The sequence below is a fragment of the Chelonia mydas genome, chromosome 15, assembly GCF_015237465.2.
Source record: "Chelonia mydas isolate rCheMyd1 chromosome 15, rCheMyd1.pri.v2, whole genome shotgun sequence".
Lineage (NCBI taxonomy): Eukaryota > Metazoa > Chordata > Testudines > Cheloniidae > Chelonia > Chelonia mydas.
The window spans coordinates 21,376,514-21,400,225 of NC_057856.1; the positions used below are offsets into that span (position 1 = coordinate 21,376,514).

The window sequence follows — 23,712 nt, forward strand, 5'->3', positions numbered from 1 at the left end:
TGTTCTTCCAGGGGGCATGTGGGTGAAACTATTGAACATTTTAAATTACTTGAGGCACATCGTCAGGAGAGCCCTGGAATGAATTCCATCATTAGCCTTACCATGAGTCATATAATTGTTTGGTGCCCACAGTGAGGCATCTGGATGTAATACAGCTATGGTTTTTATGTAGAAAAATTGTAGCCATTCAGCTGTCTTTCCCATTCACCACGTGAAAAATTCTGCTCTTCCCCCCCCCCCCCCCCAAAAAAAAAAAGTTCCAGTAGAAACAATTCAATGGGGGAAAATGGATCTAATTCATAGCCAGTTTACACTCCTTAACACGGCTGTTTTACTAGGGCTATGGAGGGGAAGGAGGATAAACGGGATGAAAAGAATGTTGGTATGTGATAAAACATCAGATTAGGAAATAATGCATCAGATTGTTACATAATTTCCACATAATTTCTGCTGTGTCACAGCTTGATGCCTCAGAATTAAAACAAAAAGGCAAAGCCTGCCAATGACCAAATGTTTGTTACACTCAAGCTTATGAGTAATACCCTGTTGGCTGGTGTCTGGATTACTTCTGGACAGTTGGGCACATCTAGTTGTGTACATTAATTCTGAAATAGAATTCAGCCAACAGCTAGACCAACATTCTGCATGAACCACCGCTGCTTTTCTATGAACATTAGTATAGCAATTAAGGACGCTGTGATTTAATGGCTAAGGATGGGCAAACCTGAAAAAGAGATCCGGGTTTTGGGGTTGGTTTGGAGAATCATTGAGAACCTGGGCTGCTTTTCTGAATCAGGAATATTTGGGCTGAAAATTTTCATAAAACAAGGCTTTATCTTGCAAATTTACTAGCAGTGCCACTCCTGGTCCTAACTGAAAACACTATGAGAACAAGCTTTCTCTTGCTTGGAAATTGGTGGTGAAAAAAATATTTACCTGCATATTATCGACTCCCAAAGGGTGTGATTCTAAATATGGGAAAATGTTTGTTTAGGAGCAGGAAAAGGGTGATCCAAACTAGTTTGCCCATCCCTGCTTCTTGATACTCTCTGACAGTCTGATCTGACCAAAGCTCTCTGTGATCCCATTCAGATGCATCTCTTATGTCTTGGTTGTGCAGGCCAAGGTACGAGAGCTAGAGGAGAAATGTCGGACACAGAGTGAACAGTTTAACCTCCTCTCCAAGGAACTGGAGAAGTTTCGGCAGCAAGCTGGAAAGATTGATCTCTTGAGCAGTAACTCAGTGGCATCCTCAGATGTCCTTGGCTCCCCTAGTAAATCTCTGTCCCAGTTAATGAACGGAATAGCCACCTCCATAGGCAAAGGTAAGAGCTGATACTTTTATTTGAAGGAATTTGCTGCATTAGGGGTCAAATTAAACCCTCATATAAACAAATCCCATTGACGGCAATGGGTTTTGCTTGTGTGTGAGAGAGAGCAGAATTTGGCCCTGATTCAGTTGTATACCCTGGGGCCATTTCTGAGTAGCTCTCTGACTTCATTGGAGTTACAATGGATTTACTGAGATTTAATGTAATTGAGAGTAAAATTTGACCTAACGATCATTCCTCATTATTTGTGAAAAAACACCCTTTGGGAAGCTTGTCTGGAGTGTCAGAGATCAAGAGCAGTTCGTATCCCAGTATAGGTCACCACTTGTGTGACGATCCCCTGGGTGGATTGTCTGTGGGAACTGATCACAGGACCTCTGGATATAGAAGATCCTTGGGTTAAAGGAGCTGTCTCGCTAGCTTGGAGATAGCAGTAGACTGTAGGGGGGCAGAGACTCACCCTGACTTAGTGTCAGTTACATTTGCTTTTTTTCCCCTCTCTTTCCTTCTGTGAAAGGAATCTGTAGGTAGAGTGGATTGAAAAATGAAGGTGTTCTGTGGAAAATTTCAACAAAAAAGAAAATATTTTCTTTTTAGTCAAAACTTTCAGCAGAAAATTTTGACTTATGAAAAAAACCACAAACCTGATGAAAAATAAATAAAAATGAGGAAAGCAGACCATTTCCACAAAAAATGTTAGTTTTGATGAAAACTCAGTTTTCCATCCAAAAAGTTTGGATGGAATACTTTTGAGAAGCCCTCCATGCAAATAACATCTGTTGGGTTTTTACTTTTCCCTAGAATGTTGATTATACTTAACAGGATGTGGTCAGTGTAGTGATGATGGGTTAAAGTGCCATTTTAGCCACAGTGAAACTTGGCTGAAAATGCCCCTTTATTTTAATTTAAAAAGAAGGTAAAAACAAGGTTTTAAATGAATGAATTTAATTTAAAAATAAGGAAGGTATGTTTAAATATGCTCCATTCTCATCATTCCTTACTTACCATAACAATAATAATCACCTAGCTTTTATACAGTGGTTTTCTGCGTATATCTCGAAATGCTTCATAAGGGTGGTCCATATCATTGTCTCAATTTTACTTTGTTCCCTTCATTGTGTGTCTCCCAAAGAGGCGTGTTGAGCTTTTGCCAGGTGACTTTTCTTTTTGCCAAAGGGGACGACTCATTGTGACTAGCTGAGTTTGCTCACTGCCTCTTATGCATAAACAATTTTCAAAGACTGAGGCAGTATCATTGGTCAGGAGGTTATCTGAGGATACTTGGAAGGGACCCATAATGTCGTTTCCACCCAGCTGCCTGACTGTCAGCGCTGAAAAGCGCAGTGATAATGTATACAGTGCCTAGCACAAGGGAACCCTGGTCTTTGGATGGGACCTCTAGGTACTATGGCAATGCAAATAATAATGAAAAAAATGCATAATCAGTGACATTTGTTCTCTATCATGGACTTTCTTTTTCTGTCTTTCTTTCTGTCTGTCTGTCTGTCTGTCTTTCTTTCTTTCTTTCTTTCTGTCTTTCTTCCTTCCTTCCTTCCTTCCTAATAAGTAATTAGAATGGGCTGCAATTAAGTTAACAGGTCATATCATCAGCTGGTGTAAATCGGCATAGCCTCATTGAAGTCAGTGGAGCTACACCACTTTACACCAGAAGAAGATCTGGCCCCAAACACCTCCTGACTTAGTTTGGTGGATTTTGTCACAAAGAAAACTACCTACGTTAAAGGAAAGAAGGATCTGTCAGTGGAGGCATTTTCCATGATGCAAGGTAATAAACCAATTGAAAAGGAGGAGGAGAAAAGAAAATCAATTCTGGACAATTGGTGCGCTGATATTTGGGGATCGATAACACCCAAACTGTAATGTTCTTCAGGCATCACTCTGAGATACCGACATTACAATAGAATGCTCACAGCTGTTGTGTTGCTGTGAGAGAATTTTTCATTGTCTTATCAGGCTTTGAGGATTCTTGAACAATTGCTTTATAATAAATATGAAGAGAAGCTGGAAAAGTAAAATAGATTTGGGTTTTGTATGTCATCTTCCTGAGTTTCTAAGAAAGGGTGTGTGGGGGTAGGGGGGACCCATTTTTTATCGTCAGGAAAAGTACTGTGATTCACAAATCATTTCCCTACCACTGCAGATGAGCAACTGTATTCATCGAAGGCTGACAAACTTGATGTGAAGCCAAGTCAAATGGAACAAGACGACTTTCTTTTTTCAGTTCACTTCAGTGGTTTCTTTAGAGATGGTGGGACATTGTGATTTTTCTTTAACACAGAAGAGACGTGTTTGCAATCTCACTCATTGTGCTGCATAATAGTTTATAGGCTTATGTGTGTCTAGAGCATTCCTACCAAACTGGGTGAATTAGAAGGAGAACGCAGAATACCATCTCCTGGTGTCAATGGGAAGTCAGTGGGAGCTTTGTCATAATAAAGATTGCAGGATCAGGCCCTCAATGTCAAATAGTAACTGTAAGGGTAGGATTTTCAAAGCAGCAATTACTTTTAAAGGGACTTAATTAATCATCAGAATCCCCTTAGGCAGATATGCAAGGTTCAGTTAAAATCTTTAAAAATCTTTAAATTTTTAAATAGACCCAAAATGTTCCAATAAGCACCTAAACTTTTGGGGGCCCAATGGGTGACCAGACAGCAAATGTGAAAAACTGGGACAGAGGACAATAGGAGCCTATATAAGAAAAGATCCAAAAATTGGGACTGTCCCAATGAAATTGGGACGTCTGGTCACCCTCGGGCCTAACTAAGTCAAACTCTTCCAACTTCTTGATGTTTGCTGATCACTAATTGAAATGGCTAAGAACAACATGTCTTCAAATGAAAGCTTTGAAAATATAGCCTGGTTCTCTCTCCAGTCATTAAAGGCCCTATCCTGCAAAAGTTTACTCACATCCTACTCACCTATGGGTCTACTCAAGTGAGCAACTGTGAGACTTAAATTTGAACCAGTACTCCATTGCTATCAGTAAGTTGTGCTGAGTATTGATTTGGTCCATAATACTTAAGCAAGCGGGCAGTGTTTTTAGTTGTTGAAATCAGCCAGTTCACCATAATAGTGGTGTTCTCATCAAGCTCTCAGAATTAGGGACAGAATTTTTTTTTTTGTTTGCTGGGTAGGAGAGAACACGAGGACAGCTTTCAAAACAGAGCAAATGTCAGAAACCAGGGGTGTTTTAATGTTCTTTCCCCAGACATACAGTGTAGTCCGTAATTGATCAGTCAATAGTAATGTAAGTAGAATAGACGGTGTAATTGGTCCATGACCAGCCACTTTAAGTATGATCAGCTTTGTGTCCTGAGACCTTTAAATGAAGGAATCGGCAGCATTTCCTTGTCTTTTCCCTTGGAAGATCATTCTTGAAACTTCCTCCACTGGTCAGTTGCCAGCCATGACAAAATGTTATGTGACTGATGTATCTGAGGCTTCCAGCAGCAGGAAAGTTTAGTTTTGTGTTTAGTAACTAAGGTATTATGGGTCCAGTGCTACTCCTACAGATGTCAAGGAAAAAAACCCATTGACTTCGACAGGTGTAGGATGACTCGTAATGCCTTGGTTACAAACAGCCTATACGAGAGCTCTTGGTGAGAAGGTCTATGTATTTTGGAACTTTATACATGCATGCGGGTTCTTTTATCCAACAAGAAAAAAGCAGCTCAGCTGGCAAGACAAATCAAGCTGAAGAGACAGGGTTTGATGTTCTGAGTGAAGGTCCACTCCCCTCCTTTTGTGCCTGTCAGGTGGCACATCAGGGATAGAGCTGGGGTGACTGGCTCCTACACCTCCCTTCCCAGAGCACAAGGGCAGATAGGGGCCAGCAAAAGGAGTAGCTTGAGCCTGGTGCACTCCAGCATTCTCCAACTAGTGGGAGCTGGTGCAGGTTAGAACAGCCCTTAGAACCAGAAAGTCATAAGTAGCTTCCTAATGCCGCCCACACCCCTTTTGCCTGCCCCACACCCCTCTCTTCCATCCACTGTAATGTGGACTCGGGGAAAAAAAAATTGGCCCTAAGTGAAAACAGTGACTGGAGGAAGGAGGAGAGGGAAATTCAGTTGAGTCAAATAACCTACAGCCAGACTATCAGGAAGTTGGGACCCTTTTTCACTCTAAAGTTAATATTATCAAAATACTGATGTTCCTTGGAATCCTTATTACCTGTGTTTTAGCACCATGCATTGCATACTATCATACCAATATTACACTTGCAAGCTTCCTGACAGGAAACAGCTGTTGAAAATGTGGTCACCACTTATGGTTTTCACACCTTTCCGTGCCTATTTGCTGTTATTATATCAATTCATTCAAACCAGTCTGCACTTCAGAAAGGATCTCAAGTCATGGATTCAGAATGATGCATTCTGCTACGAGAAGCCCCTGGGAGAGGTCCTTTGTGTTGCGTAACCTTTAACTAGAGCTGTTTGGATCACTTTTGCTGAAATGTTCTGTGGAGATGTATCTTTTTTCCATCATATTGTTTCAGGAAGGGGTTAGGGGTATTTGGATAAGGCAGAGCAGGGGAGGGTGGGAGAGAGATTATTTCAAGCTGTGGGGCTAGGGCACTGGCCTGGGATGTGGAAGACCCAGGATCACGTCCCTGCTCTCCCTGATTGGGACTGATCTGATATGAAAAACTGCAGAGAATCAGGTAGAGCAGTGACTTCAACCAGGATTTTCCACATCCCAGGCCAATACCCTCGCCTTCAGGAGACATATACGCATTGTTGTCCTCCAGTGAATTCTATCGTTAATCCTTATCATTATTATTACTTTTCAGACTACTAGGCTGAGGGGAAGGATGTATATATTCCTAGTCTCCAATGAGTTCATAAATGGAGAAGCATCCATATAAGATCAAAAGCTCCTGGTACTTATTGTGGTGCAAACCAAGTGAAGCCACTGTCATTGCACCAGAGTGAGAAGAGAATTTAACTTGCAATCCCAGCATATTCTGATTGTAAAATTAGTCTTAGTTACAGATGCAGCATTATGTTACTATATCTATGTATACCTAATCCAAAGGGGCTGGCTTCTTCTATAGAACTCCAAGAGCAAGAGAGTTCAAGAGGCTTACAGCGTGTTTCACATGAGTTTCAATTTGCCTTTTGGTAAGATGTTGACTGTTATTAATGAAGTCGTTTGCACTTACGGTAGCTTTTTATAAAATCTCTGTTGAATTAAAAAAACATAAAACTCTACATGGTTGCTGGAATTTGGACAAATTAAGACACTTTATTTAAAAATAAGTAATCATTACCTTAAACGGCAGCAACAACAAAGAATGATTTCCATTGTGCAAAGTCCCCAATAGCTAGCAACTAACAATCTACACTGTAGCTAGTCCATAGTTTGTTCTCATCTTTTTACCTAGTATGGTACAGTATCATGGAAATAGAGTGATGGATTTAAGCTGGTTCAGGAAATTGCTTTTATTACAGTCTGAGATGGAAGACGCCCTGTAGGGCTAAGAGTGCGGGGAGGAGGGATTTCTTCAGGAGCAGCAGTCGTCATTTCACAAACTCTTGCAGAGGAAGTTAACAGTTGCTGGCACTCAGGGTAGGACTTATTAGAGGAAGGGAGAAAGGATCTTGCAGATGTAGCTGAATGCGAAGGGGGAATTGAGAGGGAAGTGACATTTCAGGAAGCAGTAAATCAGATTTGGAAACCAAATCCCTCTTGAATGGTTGGAAGTACTGCTGAAGTGTCTCCCTCTGCCACTTTGCGCTGACCTAGGTAGGAAAACATCATTGTCCCCATTTACAGGTGGGGCAAATGAGACACAGAAGGGGTAGGAGTGATTTGCCCAAGGTCACACACCAAATCAGTGTCAGAATCAGGATTAAAACTCAGGTCTCTTGTCTCTCAGGTGCATGCCTGATCCAGTATAATGAAGTGAGCTCAAGGCAAGTTACTTAATTTCTTTCTATTTGCCTCTTTCTAAAATCGAGCAGTGATTCTTCTCTTCTCTCCCCCCACCACATTCAGTCTCTTGCTCAGTCCTGTCACTTCTTCCTCTCTGTTACCAAAACCCACATTACCTTCCTGTCCCTCACAGCTAAAATCCTTCTCCATGCCTCAATCATCTTTTGCCTTGACTGTTGTGATCTTTCCTCTTCTCTTACCTCCGTGCTTCTCACCTCTCCAGTCTGTCCAAAATGTAGCTGCTAAAGTCCTCTGCTGCTTCAACCACATCATCTGCATTTGCATCTCTCTGTTCTCTACTGCATCAAAGTCAAGCACCATGTCTTGACTTTCACAGCCCCCATAATTTAGCTCCCCTCTTCATCTGGGCACTTATTCCCACCTCCCCGTCTCTCTCTCTCTCTCTCTCTCTCTCTGCTTTTCCCAATCCTTTTTGCCTTTTATCTCATGTTTCCACTCTCAGCCTTGGACCTTCTATCATGCTGCTCCTTGTTATCTCCTGCTGAGCAACCTCTCTCCTCCTTCATATACCTCCTTAAAGCGTTTTTCTTCCAACATCCCTTCCTGAGTTCCCCATCAATTCCCATGGCATGAACAGTGTTCCAGGATCTTGCTTTTGTGTTGTTCTTTCTGATCTAATGTAGGCTCAGATTCTGGCCAATCCCCTGTATTGGGTACACAGCAAGGGGTAGGGTGTCGAAGGAACTTTCCACTCACCCCGGTGTCTGGTGCCTAGGAAGAGCTCACACGGTAGTGTATATAACGAAACCAAGGAAAATCCAATAGACATGAGCCTCAGAACTGGTTTCCTTTTCATGTATTGTTGCAGTTGGAGCAATTATTTGTAGACTCTAGAATGACAGTCTGGTGTGGCAAACGCATTAACAGTGAATGGAAGGAGCCAAATTACTGACAGGTTTCTGAAAGGGGATCATTATTCTATTAAAAGTATGAAAGAAATTCCAAAAATAAAAAATGTGCCCTTTGCCAGTATGGAGATTGCTGCAACCCGGGCTGGTTGCAATAAATCTTTTGTTCGGCCTTGTATATTTCCCTGCCATCAAGGTGCTTAAGCGGACGTGCTGTAAAATTAAAGTGGTGCAGAGTGAATGAATCAAGTTGGACCAAGGAACATACCGAAAAACCCTCTGACAATGTCTTTTTGGAGCTCATCCTCCTCTGTGGTACAGTGGACAATTCTCAGTGGCATGTAACCGGAGGAAGCAGGCACTTCAAGAACAAAACACCACGTTTCAAACTCCTAGCACAATTGGAGAGGAGCTGCCAACCTCACACGTGACCAGGACTTGAAAATAAGGGCATGGACTAGTTGTATTAAAAAGAAAGGAGAGGAAGGCTGAGAAATCGGATTGTGGCAGCAGTGCCCAAATTGTTTGCCTTGGCTTTGCTGCAGCTGCTGCTGTTTCAAATATAATTATCCCTAGCTTGTTATTTCCTGTTTTCTTTCTTGTGGTTCCAGAGGAGTAGTATGACTGGTGAAGGAAAACATAGGGCAGCGTTTTATATTCCACGTTTACCAATCCCCCTTGCAGCCTTGGGTAGCACATTTTTTAAAAGCATATTTCACAAGCCTTTAGGGCTTGATCCTGGGAATACTTCAGGCTGCTTAGCATCTTGCAGGATCAGGTCTCTTATTCCTTTAACAGTGTGGTGTATTTTATCTTTTATTGGCATCATCTTTACAAGCAGAAAAAAATGTTCAAAGTGTCTCCAGAATTTTCTCCTTTTTCCCTTAATGTGTCTCCTGCATTTTTTAGACAGTTTAATGATTGTGTTTGTGCCTTAGAATATGGGCTGTGGAACAAGAAACCCCAATTCTAATTCTGCTCTGACACTGATATACCATGTAGCATTGGGCAAGACACTTACCCGACATTGCTACCTGATCTGCAGAATGGAGATAGTAGGACTTGGTTGTTCTCTGGCAGTGAAAAGATCTGAAATTGCGTATATATTTTCACTTAGGTTAAGTCCCGTTGCACATGCACGGTGACATAAAAGTGCCTTATTGTAAATGAGGATTAGGACCAGTAGTGCATACCTGTCTCCCTACAGGGTATTGAACATTAATTAGTTAAAACTTTTTAATGCAAGTGCTAAGCTAAATATTATTATTGCCAATAAATAGACAGTATTTACAAGCAGGCTTGTTGGGTTTTTTTCATGCCAACATGAAAAATAATCTTAGCATGTGTGTGAAACTACTAGAACGCATAGTCATCTCATATAGTAACCTTTTCTCTTTTCCAGCTGGTCGGTAAAAATTGGGATGTGGTTCATGTTTATTTGCTCCTTAGCTCTGATCTTGAAATTAAAAATTTCTTCACATTCCCTATAATTGTCCATTAGAAGTTTTTCGGAACTTTTAGTTCACTGAACAGGTACAGAATGGGAAGTGGCAATGGATGTTTGCTCCACGCTACCCTTTGTCAGCCCCTCTCTGGAAGGGCCATTAATAGGGGCCGGATGGTCATTCACACGCTGTGACCCATTCAGCATATGATGCCTCTGCTGTGACTGCCAACCAGGGTGCCACTTTGTACCAATTGTTGTGTTTTTATTTACGGGTAGGTAACGAAAGCCCCTCTGGAAGTCGTTGTGTGATTTCGGAGTTTATACGACCCCTGCAGATATCCGGTGACAAACCGGAACAGTTGTCCGTCAAACCTACTTTTCTGTCCAGGTCAAGATCCGGCAGCCCAAGATGCAGATTTGATTCAGACGTGAGTCTTTTTAGGTTGATGACATTGGGAATGTGTTTGATCGGCCAGAGCCTTCCTTCTTCAATGGGACAGGTTTGCTGCACCTCAGTGTTTAACTGCACTTCTGAAGAGTCAAGGATTGGGATTTTCAAAAGCACCCAAGTGATTTGGGAGCACAAATAATGGGATTTTTGTGCATCTAAATCGCATAGGGCGTTTGAAAATCCCACCTAGGAAACCTGAGCTGCGATTTTCAAAGGAGTCTCAGCAAGTTAGGTGCCCAAATCCCACTCATTCAATGAGAGTGTTGAGTGCCCCTTAGATGTCTTTGAAAATCCCAGCCCTCGACAGCATGGTTTAAGCAGTGTTTTATAGCTAGACTGCTGTTCTGTTCTGAGCCTCATATATATGTAGGATGAAAATCAGCTATATGTTTTTTTATCTTTGCTGACTGCCTTGCATTCTTGTCTTTTGCTTAGTTTGTTTATTTAGTCCCTGTGAAATGTATCACATTTTTGTCGATCTTTTTTGTGCCCATTAGTGGTGCTAGATTGACATAAATCCTCTATTCACAGGACAGATAATGCACCTGTAAGAGCACTATTCCACCCGATGCCCTGCCAATGTGCCTCAGCTCTTCTAGAAAGGCCACTTCTAGGTGTGAGAAGTGGATCATTCTCTTTGACCTGTTCTTTGCTTGGTTTTCATGATGTGGAAATCCACTCATTAGTAACTGGAATGATATTGCCACCTGGACCAGTTTCTAGGGTACCATTCTTAGCTGAATTTGAGCCTGTAAACTGGAGAATCCCCTCAGCCATCCAGTTTCCTATCTGCATTTAATTGCAGTTTTTGAAAAATTCAGCAGAGATCTTACAATATTTTATTATTGCTAATCTTTGCACATCCCAGGACTAGCAGGAAATCCACTGAAACACCATTCAAGTTCTTCAGTGTACTTGATTATGACTCCTTTTCCTTCATCTCATCATGTGCACAGTCTCAACACCCACATAAAAAACTCCTATAGACTTGAATAAGGATGAAACCCAAAAGCCTCTTGTAGAAAAGTTATAGGGTTCTATAAAAATGTTCTTAAATCCCAATCAGATTTAATAGAGAATAAGGTCCTATCTGTAGGTGTCCTTAACCAGGCTAAAGAATTCTATCAGTGGGATCTCATTATCTATTAAAAACATATATGGGATGATTTTTTAAAAAATCTATAAAAAGGCTATTATTTACATTAAATTCTGTAACACTGTTCCATGAGGGCAAACAGAACTATAATAAAGTGAGGGTTGTAATGATATTTTATTGGATACAGTGCTGATTTTTCCCTCTGTCAAACATTTTAAAAGTAAATAGCGTGAAATTGTGTTCAGATGCTGTGGCTATAACATAGGGTTTGCAGCTGAACCCCAGGAAGTTGATTGCATCAAAATGCTTGTGGACATCGTTAAAATTCCAAGTGTAATATAGGATATTCTACAAAAGAATTAGATTCCTACTAGCTTCTACTAATATGCCACTCAATATCCACATCTCAGGGTCTGTTGACCAAGAAACTCATACAGATAAACTCTTAATACCATTAGTGGGAGGTGTGAGCAGCCCCTGCTTGGTGAATAGGCTGCATCAGGAAGAGTGAAGCCAGAAAAGGCAGCATAGCAACCAAACGTAAGGAAACAGAACTAACAGCACAGAACAGAACAAGTGCATGTCACATTTAGTTCCCTTCTTCTGTTATTTTTCAGTTGTCTCTCACTGAGAATGCCAAGCAGTTTTTAACTGAATTGCTCGTTGTTTGCCTTTCTAAGTGTAATTATGTGGTCCCTGCATACCTCTCACATACACACGGAAGTTTAGTTACAGACTAGGGTACCATATCCAGTATCCAAGGAGAAAAGTATATAAATGACACCTTAAGGAAATCAGCCTTTGAAATATAAAATCTGAGCGTGGTACTTGCTGTTGTAATTTCTGACATCAAAAGGGAGCTCAGTCCATTCCACAAAGACATCCCCGCAACTTCCATGACTGTTAGTAAGAATTCTGGCTCTGCTTCTAGGGTAATCATTAAGCTGCACACATCTGCGCAGGGAGTCAGGGGACATAAGGAGCCTCCATACACCACTGTACAGGCTACGCACATCACCAGTGCCAACTGCTACTCCCATTCCCATGTGGTGGCCGACAAGTAGGCAGGCAAGCAAGCATGGGGAGTGTCCGGAGTCTTGGTTATGCCCACCAAGAGAGCAGCCCATGCCCCAAAGCCAGCGCAGAGAAGAAAGTGACTTGCACCAGCATTTTTGCTGGAGCACATTGTTTCATAACTGGAACCAGGGGGCAGCAGGAACAAGAGGGTGACTCCGAATCACAGTCTGGTACGTGCCTGTCGCCTGGATTATAGGGTTACCATCCAGCCCTCTGAAAGCTTCCCTGCTTGACTCCACAGCCTAACTTGGTACTTCTGTTTTAAGGAGAAGTTGCTATCTCAGTTCTCCTAGAGGTGTCTAGCAAATCGTAAAATGGGACAGTGAGAAATGTATCCCTCCTTTACGAACTCTGCCCAGTATCAAGCAGGAGAGACAGAGTTTTTATTATTTCAGTACACTGAATTTCAAGAACGTATCTGGTGCAGGTGCAAAATACATGGGACCTGTTTATGTTGACTCAGCAAAACAGTTTATTCACTAGGTTTTCTACTCATTAATTCATGGTGGAGTCAAAATTATGGCTTTGCTATTTTGTGCTGAATTAAGCATCATGGTGAATTCAGAGCTAATATGTTTTTCCACTGGGTTAGTGGAGCGGATGGAATTCAGCAGATGGGGACTGGTTTAGAAGAGTTTTATTTGGTGTGATTCTTCAGTTAATACTGGTCACAATTTAAAAAAATCAACGTTTGCTTACAGTTACAAGTCAGTGGTATCTAAGGTACCACTGTTATTTCCTGTCCTAACTATAGGATGCCATTATGAGCTAACTGTGTAAATGTTGACATTTTAATGGCAACTAACACTACACAATGCTAGGTGAATCATTTACAATAAGTCATCTTGGGACTAACTTGCTGAAGTTTTAATTAAAATAAAACAGCACACTTTGGATAAATTACTATTAATTATTAGTCTACATATTTCTAAATAAAAATGAATTGCTGAAAGCCTATATCTGACTCTGTTTCATGTCATATGGAGTGTTGCATGTACTCAGGCTAGTTTATATGGGATAGCTTCAGGATAACAGTGGGTGCAACAGTATAAATCCTATTGTCTTTATTTTTTTACAGATGGATAATGAACGGAATTCCAATACCTCAAAGCAAAGATATTCTGGGAAAGTCCATCTTTGCATCGCCCGTTATAGGTAACATAAACAGCTGGGGGAAAAAAAATATAATTCCAAAATTGTGGGGTTTTTTCACTTTTTTTTTTTTTTTTTTTTTTTTGCAGATGTAGTTAATGTCCAGGCCCCAGTCCTGTTCAGACACAACCCTAAGTAAAGGGGGCAGATCACAGTGGGGTTCAGGGAAATAGACGGGATCCTAACCACACCCTACTTCCACAGCCTGGGCAAATGGTGTGTCCCACCGTCCATGCAAATGGATTTGGCTGGTGAATTCGTATCCGCAAAGGGCCCTCCCACATTCATCCCCAAGCAACTTCATGACTACAGTGGATGGAGCTCACCTAAGCAAATACAAAGCACAGCTGTGTGGTTCACAGAGAGTGCAGGCTTTCTTGTGCAGGCTTTCCGCATCCTACCCCCATGCTCTTGCATAGTGGAACCATGCAGTTTTTTCATTGCCTTTTGGGTTGTACATGCCTACAGACAGATGGGGGTCAGGTTTGTGCCCAGGTCATTTTCTGACCAGCTGGCCTGGGAAATAGAGGTCAGGGAAGAGCAAACAACGTTTGTCAGAAGGGATCCTGCTAATCAGTGTCTTTCTCAGTGTATAAATAGCTTCAGATCAGTAAAGGGTAGTCTCAGAATGTAAATGATAACATTCTATGTTAATTCAGGCTCTGTGTCTGACCATTACAGAAAGGTTTTCAATAGAGACGCAAGCCTAATCTTTTAGAAGTGCTTTCTCTGCTTCTTCTTTCTTTTTCCTTCCTGAGAGGAGCAGTGCCCGCAGTGCACCTGCACACAGGCTCTCTAGATGGCATGGGAGTTCTTGTGAAAGTGTGGCTTGTCTGCTGACTGATCTGGGTGTGTTGAGCCTGCTGGCACTCAGTTACTCCTGGGGAATTCTGTCCCCCTGCGTGTGTGCAGAATTCATTTCCCCCGCAGATTTCTTTGCTTCCCCCCAAAAAATGACTTTCTGACAGGGAAGCAAAGGGAAGCCGCAAGAATAGTCGTGCACCACCCCCCAGAAACATGGGTGCGTTGTTTCAGGCACTGGGAGCAGCCAATGGAGTGGTAAATCACTGGGGAGGAGGATGTGCCAGCCAGTGTCTCCTACCCTATACCAGGCTCACCTAGTCCTGGCTGGGCTGGGAAGGATGGGACTTCCTCTTCCTCTGTAAGGAGCTGGGCTGGGAAGGATGGGGGAGTGGGGCTCTATGCGGAAATGACGAATGTGTCAACTTCCGGGGATGCCATCACTTCTGGGACTGACTATGCCGGCCCACGGGGCCCCCTAAAGCACAGGGGCCAGAGGGTCACATGCGCCTAGGAGCCCTGTGGCTTGCTGGGGTGATTTAAAAGGGCCCTTGGGCAATTGCCCCCTTTCCCCCTCCTCCCCCATCCCAAGGGGTGGGCCTGGCAGCCAGGGCTGGGTGAGACTCACCCCCAGAAACCTCTCAGGCTGTAGGAAGTGCCGCACCTCCCTCCTCCACCGCTTCCTGCCCCCATTGCTCCTTAGCCGTGGTGGGGAGGGGTCACTATATGGGGAGTTGCTCCCCATCTGCCCAACCCCCCGTGCATCCAGACCCACCTCATACTCAGATTGCCCCAACAAACCTCACCCCCTGCACCCAACACCCCCGACACTGACCCCCCTGAACCGAAACCCACATCCTGACAAGCCTCACTCACCCTCTGCATCTGGAGCCCCCCTGCACCTAGGCCCCCCCAACTGAACCCCACATCCCTGCATCTGGATCTCACCCCTGCACCCAGAATGCCCCCACACTGACCCCCTTGAACTCAAACCCACATCCCGACAAACCTCACCCTACCTGGACCACCCTGACTAGCCCTCCGCATCCACACTCTCCACCAAGCCAGTACCCGGACTTGCACCCCACTAAGCCAACACCTGGACCCCCCTGCTGAGCCCTTCACACCCAGATCCCCTGTGCTGAACCCCACCACCTTCACCTAGACCCCCCCTGCAGAGTCCCATTGTGTCTGCACCCAGAACCCCCCCCCCCCCCCCCATGAGCCCGTGTTCATCCAGATCGCCTTTGTACCCGGACCCCCACCCAGATTGCCCCACCCATCACCCCACACCTGGATCTCCCTACACCAAGCCCCTCCATTCTTGGATCCTGCTGTGCTGAGCCTGCCTGTCTACATCTGGTGTGATTGGCATGGAGGGGCAGGGCCTCGGGATGTTTCTGGGACAGCCCTGGTCCTTGCACTGTCTCAGGGTCAAGTGCCACTTTACCTCCGAGTCCCTGTCCGGGGGAGGAGGATACAGGGTTATCTCCTACCTCTGTGCAGTCAGTGGCCTGTGCTCCCCCCTGCCATGCTGGAGCCTCCACATTTATTTATTTATTGCCAAATACAATTTGCAGAATTTTAAAATATTGTGTGCAGAATTTTAAATTTTTTGGCGCGGAATGCCATCGCGAGTGCCACTCCCTGATACCGCAAATTTCAGTAATCAAAATGTTTTAATACTCAATTTAAGTCTAAATTTCCCCAGAATGAACCTGGCTAACAAAGAGGAGGATTCATGCCAGTCCCAGTTCCATTACAGTGTAATATTCAGTGCACTGCAGAGTTTAGAGGAGACAGTTCAGAGCCCAGAGGAAGGCAGAGCCCATGCTGAGCTCAAATTAAATTCATTTTCTCTAGAGGAACATGATTTCATTTCTGCAACAAGTACTATAAAGCTCACCCAACTGAAGAAAGTTCCTAAACAAACCAGCATGAAACTAAAAGATTATTAATTGATTGATTAAATGCCTTATATATCAACTTTAAGTGGTTGCAGTCATACTTGAAGAGCCAGGAGAAAAAGAACAGATGAAGATTGCTTTCTTTGTTGGCTTTAAAAAAACAAACAAACCCAAACCTGTTGTTGTAGGTAACAGTGCAATTTCCATTTATGCTAGATTTAAAATAATGCACTTTCCATTGGCTTGTAACATCGGAGCAAGTCTAACATGGCATGCTCAACATAGCCAGAACATTTACGTTCAACTTCGACAATATTTTTTTTAAAAAGAGAAAAGGAATGAACCAGAAAATTGTATTTGTTGTAAATGCCCAAAAAAAAAAAAAAAAACCCCAACAACCCCCCACCCCCCAACAACATCTCCAAGTGCAGCACAGTGTTGTGGTTAGAGCAGAGGAACTGGGAGTCAGGAGACCTAGAACCTGATCATGGTTCTGACACCTCCTCACTGTTTGACTTTAGGCAGGCCCATAATCCCTTTGGCCCTCACATTCCTTATATGTATAAATGTGGGTGATGATACTTGCCTACCTCATCAGAGAGGGATTGAAAGGACTCTTCCATCAATGCATGTGAAATGCTTTCCTGATCCACATATGGAAGGTGCGGAAGTCCAGCACATGGCCTATGCATCTCTTAAATCCCACCACCCTTTTTAATGGACCTCTCTGCACAGGGGTGAATTTCAAATCCTGTGTGGAATATTCTTATTATTATACAACTTTCTATGTCTGTTAGTTGCTTCTCATTGATGACGTTTTTATTATAGATCAAATATTATTCTATTTTTCAAAAACTGATACATTAAATGTTGCACTCTAGCTTATTTACGGTGCACAGAGATTATTTCAAGGTAATTAAACACACCCGTGAACTTAAATAAAGCAAAACTTAATAACTTAACAGCTGCGAAAGTATAATCAGTGTATGCTTCCCATGCAGTTTCAGTCAGCAAGTAAACTCGTGTCGTATTTTGCTACAAGCACATCAAAATGTCTTCATTTCAAGAGCCAGGAGTCAGTGTGGTGCTCATGGAAATGTGCTGTTTAGCCTATGCCATTTTCCTGTGAGCAAAGTGCAAATAATGTTTATATTGCATTGGCAATGTTGGCTACAAAATAAGAGGGATTTGTCCAGGGAGTGGGGGAGAGAGAGGAAATCTTTTACATTTAAATTGGCTCACAAACCCGTCAGAGCAGCACCATAGGTGGTCAGAGTTTTCATTAAACATTAATGAGGTGAGAGTCATTAAATACAAATATTGGCATGAGGGTTTGTGGAAAATAAACAATAAATAGCATAAAGTAACTATGTGTGTATGCACAAAACAGAGAGAGACAGACACATGCACACCAAAGCAGTTTGTTCGGACTGACTCTTGGGTTATGTCAGAGAGCAATTGCCTCTTTGAAGAGCACACACACACACTGAGCTTTTTCAGGCTGGGGATAACTGTATTGCTGTGGCTACAGCCTTCAGCATATAGGCTTTCACTCTGGTTTTAATGCTTGAATTTGTTTTAAACAGATTTTCATTTTTGCCTTGTTCCCTTAAGACTGTCTGGGCAATTATTCTACCATCAGGCTGCCATGAATGTTAATAAGCTGTTTATGGGAAGGCAGCACTTCGAAACAGTGGACAAGAAGCTTTCTGTTTCCCTTTAGTTGTCACACTCTGCAACTTGGAGGGAAGGGGTTGTAAAATTCTATTCTCCGATATGCTGGTTATGTTCCCCATTTAAACACGAATTTATGGAGTGCTCTGCTGCTACAGTGTACAGCTCTCCTTCTAAAAGGCTTTGTTTTGCAGCACCATCTTGTTTTCTCCATGAGCAATAAGGCTACCCTAACAAATCGATGGCTATTTAGGAGTTGGTAGCAATAGTGCTAAACACAGATATTCATGGTATCTGCAAGGATTGAGTTCAGCTCCTCCTGCTGCAAAAGCAGAGCAGGGCTGGAAGGGGGCGGGGGCGGGGGCGGGGATATGATTTTTGTCATTTTATTTATGTACACAGATGCATACTGGGGAGGGGAGGGGTTGAGGCCTGATGCAAAGCCCCCTTTGAAAGATATCTGTCGACTTCAGTAGGCTTTGTATTGGGCCCTTAATGTTCCCTTAATCCTGAAGTTCTGATGGATGCAAAGGTATAAACTGTTTGCTGGCCTACTAAGAGCACAAGAATTTCAAGGAATTATTACAAGCATGATTGTCCATCATGGGTGTTCAGCATGATTTGCCAGTTCATAATGTAGTGCAAATATCTGATAAATGCTTTATGCCTTCTAAAAGCTTTTCTCTGAGTGTGAGTCAGAGTTTGCTATAATTGATGGATTTATGGAGAAAAGTAATTCATGAAAATTAGCAGATCCTGTTAGAGATGATTTAGGAAAAGACCCATATAAGGTTTTGTGTGGTTGTTTTAAAATTCGGTAAAGACATAGGCTGGGATATTCAAAGGAGCCTAAAAGGGTTAGTTAGGTAAATTATTTGGAAAGAGATAAACAGTGAGGAGGCAAAGTTTACAGATGATAAACTACTCAAGGTAGTTAAATCCAAAGCAGACTGCGAAGAGTTACAAAGGGATCTCACAAAACTGGGCAACATACTGGCAGATGAAATTCAGTGTTGATAAATGCAGAGTAATGCAAATTGGAAAACGTAATCCCAATTGTACATACAAAATGATGGGGTCTAAGTTAGCTGTTACCACTCAAGAAAGAGATTGTGGAAAGTTCTCTGAAAACATCTGCTCAGTGTGCAGCGGCAGTCATAAAAGCTGACAGAATGTTAGGAACCATTAGGAAAGTAATAGGTAAGAGAATAAATATCATAATGCCACTATATAAATCAATACTGTGTGCAGATCTGGTCACCTGATCTCAAAAAAAAGATATATTAGAATTGGAAAAAGTACAGAGGAGGGCAACAAAAATGATGAGGGGGACGGGACAGCTTCCATAGGAGAAGAGATTAAAAAGACTGGGACTGTTCATCTTAGAAAAGAGACAAAGGGGAAATATGACAGAGGTCTATAAAGTCATGAGTGGGGTGGAGAAAGTGAATAAGGCAGAGTGTTATTTTCCCATTCACATAACACAAGAACCAGGGGTCACCTGATGAAATGAAATTAATAGGCAGCAGGTATAACAAACAAAATGGATCCCCATTGCTCTGGGTGTTCTTAGCCTCTGACTGCCAGATACTGGGGCTGGACGACAGGGGATGGATAGCTCGATAATTGCCCTGTTCTGTTCGTTACCTATCCAGCATCTGGCGTTGGCCATTGTCAGAAGACAGGATACTGGCTGAGGTGGACCATTGGTCTGACGCAGTGTGGCCGTTCTTATGTAAGCCTTATGGGGTAGGGACCCTCTTTTTCTTCTGTGTACACGTAGCACAGTGGGGTCCTACTCCACGGCTAAGGCTCCTAGGTGCCATAGTAATACAAATAATAAATAACAATAATAATGTAATATAAAGGGGACTCCACTCCTCTAGGCTCACTGCCAAAATATGTATTTCAAAAGGTGAGGCAAGAAGATGGGACTCTACAGCTACTCTCATGTGCAGTTTTTAGAACTACATTCTGCTGTATGATTATTATTCAGTGGTGTGTGGGCTGTAACTCACTCAAAACACTCATTGCCTGAATGAAGTTTCCATCTATGCTTCACTGCAGTTACAACCCGTTTGATGGACCAAATGAAAATCCAGAAGCAGAGCTCCCCCTTACAGCAGGAAAATACCTCTATGTGTATGGAGACATGGATGAAGATGGCTTCTATGAAGGTTTTGTTTATATATATCTTATTAGTTTAAGTTGAATTGAAACAATGTAACTCCCATACTGATTTATCTACGACCAAAATCAATTGATAAAGTCCCCCATCAGCATCCCTTTAATTAAGAGAATTTACACACCAGCAAAGCAGCTCCTTCCACTTATAGCTAATTTATAAGACTCCGTGAACCATCAGCATTTCCTATTTGGCAAGATTTGTGCTGACAAGAAAGCTTAGTGAGATTTCAGTTTTTGCCTCAAAGATCCTTGACTCTCCTCAAGCTGTGAATGTTTGATTCCTCTAATCTATGTAGAATTTCCTGTTGCTACACACTGATAAAAAGTCATCTTGGAATGAGGTGGCAAGTACCGGTTTGATACGAATAGATTAACGACACTTGAATACTGTTTACTTTTCATTCCCTTTCATTCTGAAGTTGCTCCCTGCAACATCGACTTCATATCTTATCTTTTCCACAGGTGGCTGCTCTTCACTTAAGCTGATGTAGTCTTGAGCAGTGTGGCAGATATCAAACATCATTAGCACGCAATGACTTTTCTGAATTGACAACTTAAGCAATATGATAAAGGTTCTTGTGACCCAGTCTTGCAAAGCACTGGAGTGCATGCATAGCTTGGCTAAGATAAGTAGCCTCGTTGAGTATGTCTACACTGTAATTCCAGGTTTAGTAAAACTCAGGTTAGCAGACTCTGGGTTTGTTAACCTATGGCTTGAGCATCTACACTTATTTGTAACTCCAGTTAGAAATGGTTGAACCCTTAGGCCCAACCTGAGGCTCCAACATCTATACTGCGTTGTGTAGGCCTGAGTCCAACAACCCATATCCCAGACTTCCTTGTGCCCTCCCAAAATGTGGCTGCTCTAACCCTTTGTTTGTGGTGCAGTGTGAGAAAACTTGACTGTCCACCAACCCGACTGTCCAGAGGACAAAGAAGGTCAGCCCATAGGATTGTGGAATACTTTTGTTGGACTCCCAGCACGAGAACAGTGGGGCTGCATCTAAACGGCAAAGCAATAGGGTTTGAACCCTGAGTCCTGGCTTGACTCAGGCTCAGACCCACCACCCCTGTGGGATCCGGGGTCTGAGCCCTGGGTTAGTGTGGTTTGTGTGTAGACAGAAGAGAGGTTAGGCTTGAGCCTTAGTTTGAACCCTGGGCTTACCTTGCGGTGTAGACATACTCATTGACTACAGTGGGATTGCATATCAGGAAAATTACATACATGATTGTGTCCTGCAGAACTGGGGCCTTGGTTTCTTTTATTTTTGCTTCCCATGGGAAGGTATGTACGAGACAACACATGTTGATCCATTTTTTAACTTGCTTCCCTAATACCTACATTTAAGGCTGGGCATCTGTTTCATGAACATTCACAATGATAAACCAGTTGATAAGTAATTTCATTATCTAAATATATCAACTTCATTTGTACCTCAAATAACTCAGTATTAGCTAGTGACAAAACAGATTATTTGGTGGCCTAAATGAAAACTATAGACTTTTGCTAATACACATTTTGAACTCAGAAAGACCCACCAATGTGCGGTATTTCACTAATGAAATCCAATTAGCAGTCGCTGAGACATGCTCGTATACAAATATGACTTCACAGGCAATCAGAGGTCCCCACTGAAATGAATCCTTGTGGTCAAGGCACTGGACTGGGACTCAGGAGACCTGGGTTCAATTTCTGGCTCTGCCACAGACTCCCTGGGTGACTCAGGGTATGTCTCTTAGTTTCTCGGTGCCTTACTTACTCACGTCTAAAATAGGGATGATGATACAGTCTTTGTCTGTCTTGTCTATTTGGACTTTTAGCTCTTTTGGACAAGGATCATCTCTTATTGTGTAATTCTACAATGCCTAGAGCTACGTGGCCCTGATCTCAGCTGAGGCCTCTCAGGGCTACTGAAAAGACACACAATAATAAATTCAAAGCAACTTCACAATATGAGAGATCAAATAATCCTGTTCGTGTTGCTTGAATCCTGGGTTGTGTTGTATGCCTGAGATTCTCATGGACTTCAGTGAAAATGATTAGCACATGGTTTAATTGCGTAACAGTAATGGAGTCTTTGTAATATGAAGGACACTGCTATCGAACCTTTTATGGGAGGTGCGGAGAGGCTATCTGCTTTAGTGTGCAGATTCCAGTCTGAGTGTATTTGGGGAATGGATATTAGCAGTATTCTACTGAGTTTTATAACCACTTGGAGCTCTCAGCTGGATCAGTAACTCAGCAGAACAAAAGAGTTGTTTTTCTTAAAGAATAATGTCTGTAGCAAGAGAGCAAAGTAAGTGAACAAAAAGCAAAAGAAGCATAAACAGAAAACGCCCTACCTTTGGAGTTCAACCTAGTCCTTTGATTCCTGTCTGAGAAAGCAGACTTTCACAACCAGCCTCTTAAGGCACTTTTTCTGAGCCTCTCTGCCAGGGAAGGAGGACATCTGAGCTGCAGTTAACCCATTGTTCACCAGGGACCTCTCAGTGCCTTGCAATGACCTGCAATGCAAAATATTGTTGCTTATACCTTTAAACGGGATTTTAATCAATAGCATAGCTTTGATTTAATTCATCTTCACCTAATAAAACTGATCTACAGTATTTCATATTATTTAATGTACTTCTTCAACCCAACACTACCAGAGGAGAGAGTCATCTAGAACAGCGCTACTCAAACTGGTTGTCTGTGGACCGGTGCCGGTCCGCGAGCCATCGGCTGCCGGTCTGCGCACACATTGGAAAAAAAAATTGCCGGTCCCCCACATCAGAGAGCTTGAGAAGCACTGCTCTAGAAGACAGCTTGGCCAGTAGTGTGAGAGGTGTGTTCTTTTGCAAATGATATTTGGGTTGTTCTTTCTCACCAGGTGAACTTCTAGATGGACAAAGAGGACTGGTCCCTTCAAACTTTGTGGATTTCGTTCAAGATAATGAGTCCCGTTTGTCAAGCACCGTAGGCAGCGAGCAGGATCAGAATGTTATCAACCATTCGGGTCATGCTTTGGAAGGAGATAGTCTACTGGAGCTCAATCCGCCGAGTCACATAGAGTCCAGTGTAATCAACAATGGCACGGGAACTCTTGATATGAACATTGATGAAATTGGAGAAGACATTGTGCCTTATCCTAGAAAAATCACCCTTATTAAACAACTAGCCAAAAGTGTTATTGTGGGCTGGGAGCCACCAGTAGTGCCACCTGGATGGGGAACCATTAATAGCTACAATGTCCTGGTCGACAAAGAAATACGGATGAATGTGTCCTTTGGAAGCAGAACTAAAGCTCTTATAGAAAAACTTAACACTGCTACTTGCACATACCGAATATCAATTCAGAGCATTACGAGCAGGGGTACCTCAGATGAGCTACTGTGCACTTTGTTAGTTGGGAAGGATGTAATTGTAGCACCCTCTCATCTTAAGGTGGACAACATAACCCAGATTTCCGCTGAGCTGTCCTGGCTTCCTACCAATAGTAACTACAGTCATGTGATCTTTCTGAATGAAGAAGAGTTCGACATTGTCAAGTCTGCTAGCTACAAGTACCAGTTTTTTAATTTGAAGCCCAACATGGCCTACAAGGTGAAGGTCATGGCAAAGCCCCATCAGATGCCCTGGCAGCTTCCTCTGGAGCAACGGGAAAAAAAGGAAGCCTTTGTGGAATTTTCTACATTGCCAGCAGGTTTGATATTTTTTTTCCTGTCCCTTAACTTTGCAATACAATTGCTCTAGAAATGCCAGGTGCACCAAGACTAGTCCAA

At 42.7% G+C, this 23,712-nt stretch overlaps 1 protein-coding gene across 30 annotated transcripts in view; it reads left to right on the forward strand.

The window, feature by feature from the left end:
• Positions 1 to 23,712, forward strand: part of RIMBP2 (RIMS binding protein 2) — a 279,893-nt gene that overhangs the window by 203,552 nt on the left and 52,629 nt on the right. For 19 of the 30 annotated variants that reach the window (XM_043529348.1, XM_043529351.1, XM_043529352.1 and 16 more), the window contains 5 exons: positions 1,121 to 1,325; positions 9,882 to 10,033; positions 13,308 to 13,384; positions 19,831 to 19,940; positions 22,821 to 23,633. In XM_043529348.1, the coding sequence (XP_043385283.1) occupies positions 1,121 to 1,325; positions 9,882 to 10,033; positions 13,308 to 13,384; positions 19,831 to 19,940; positions 22,821 to 23,633 (1,357 nt within the window). Of the gene's footprint in view, positions 1 to 1,120; positions 1,326 to 9,881; positions 10,106 to 13,307; positions 13,385 to 19,830; positions 19,941 to 22,820; positions 23,634 to 23,712 lie in introns of all 30 variants that reach the window. The other 11 variants (XM_043529342.1, XM_043529341.1, XM_043529345.1 and 8 more) reach the window with 1 other exon arrangement.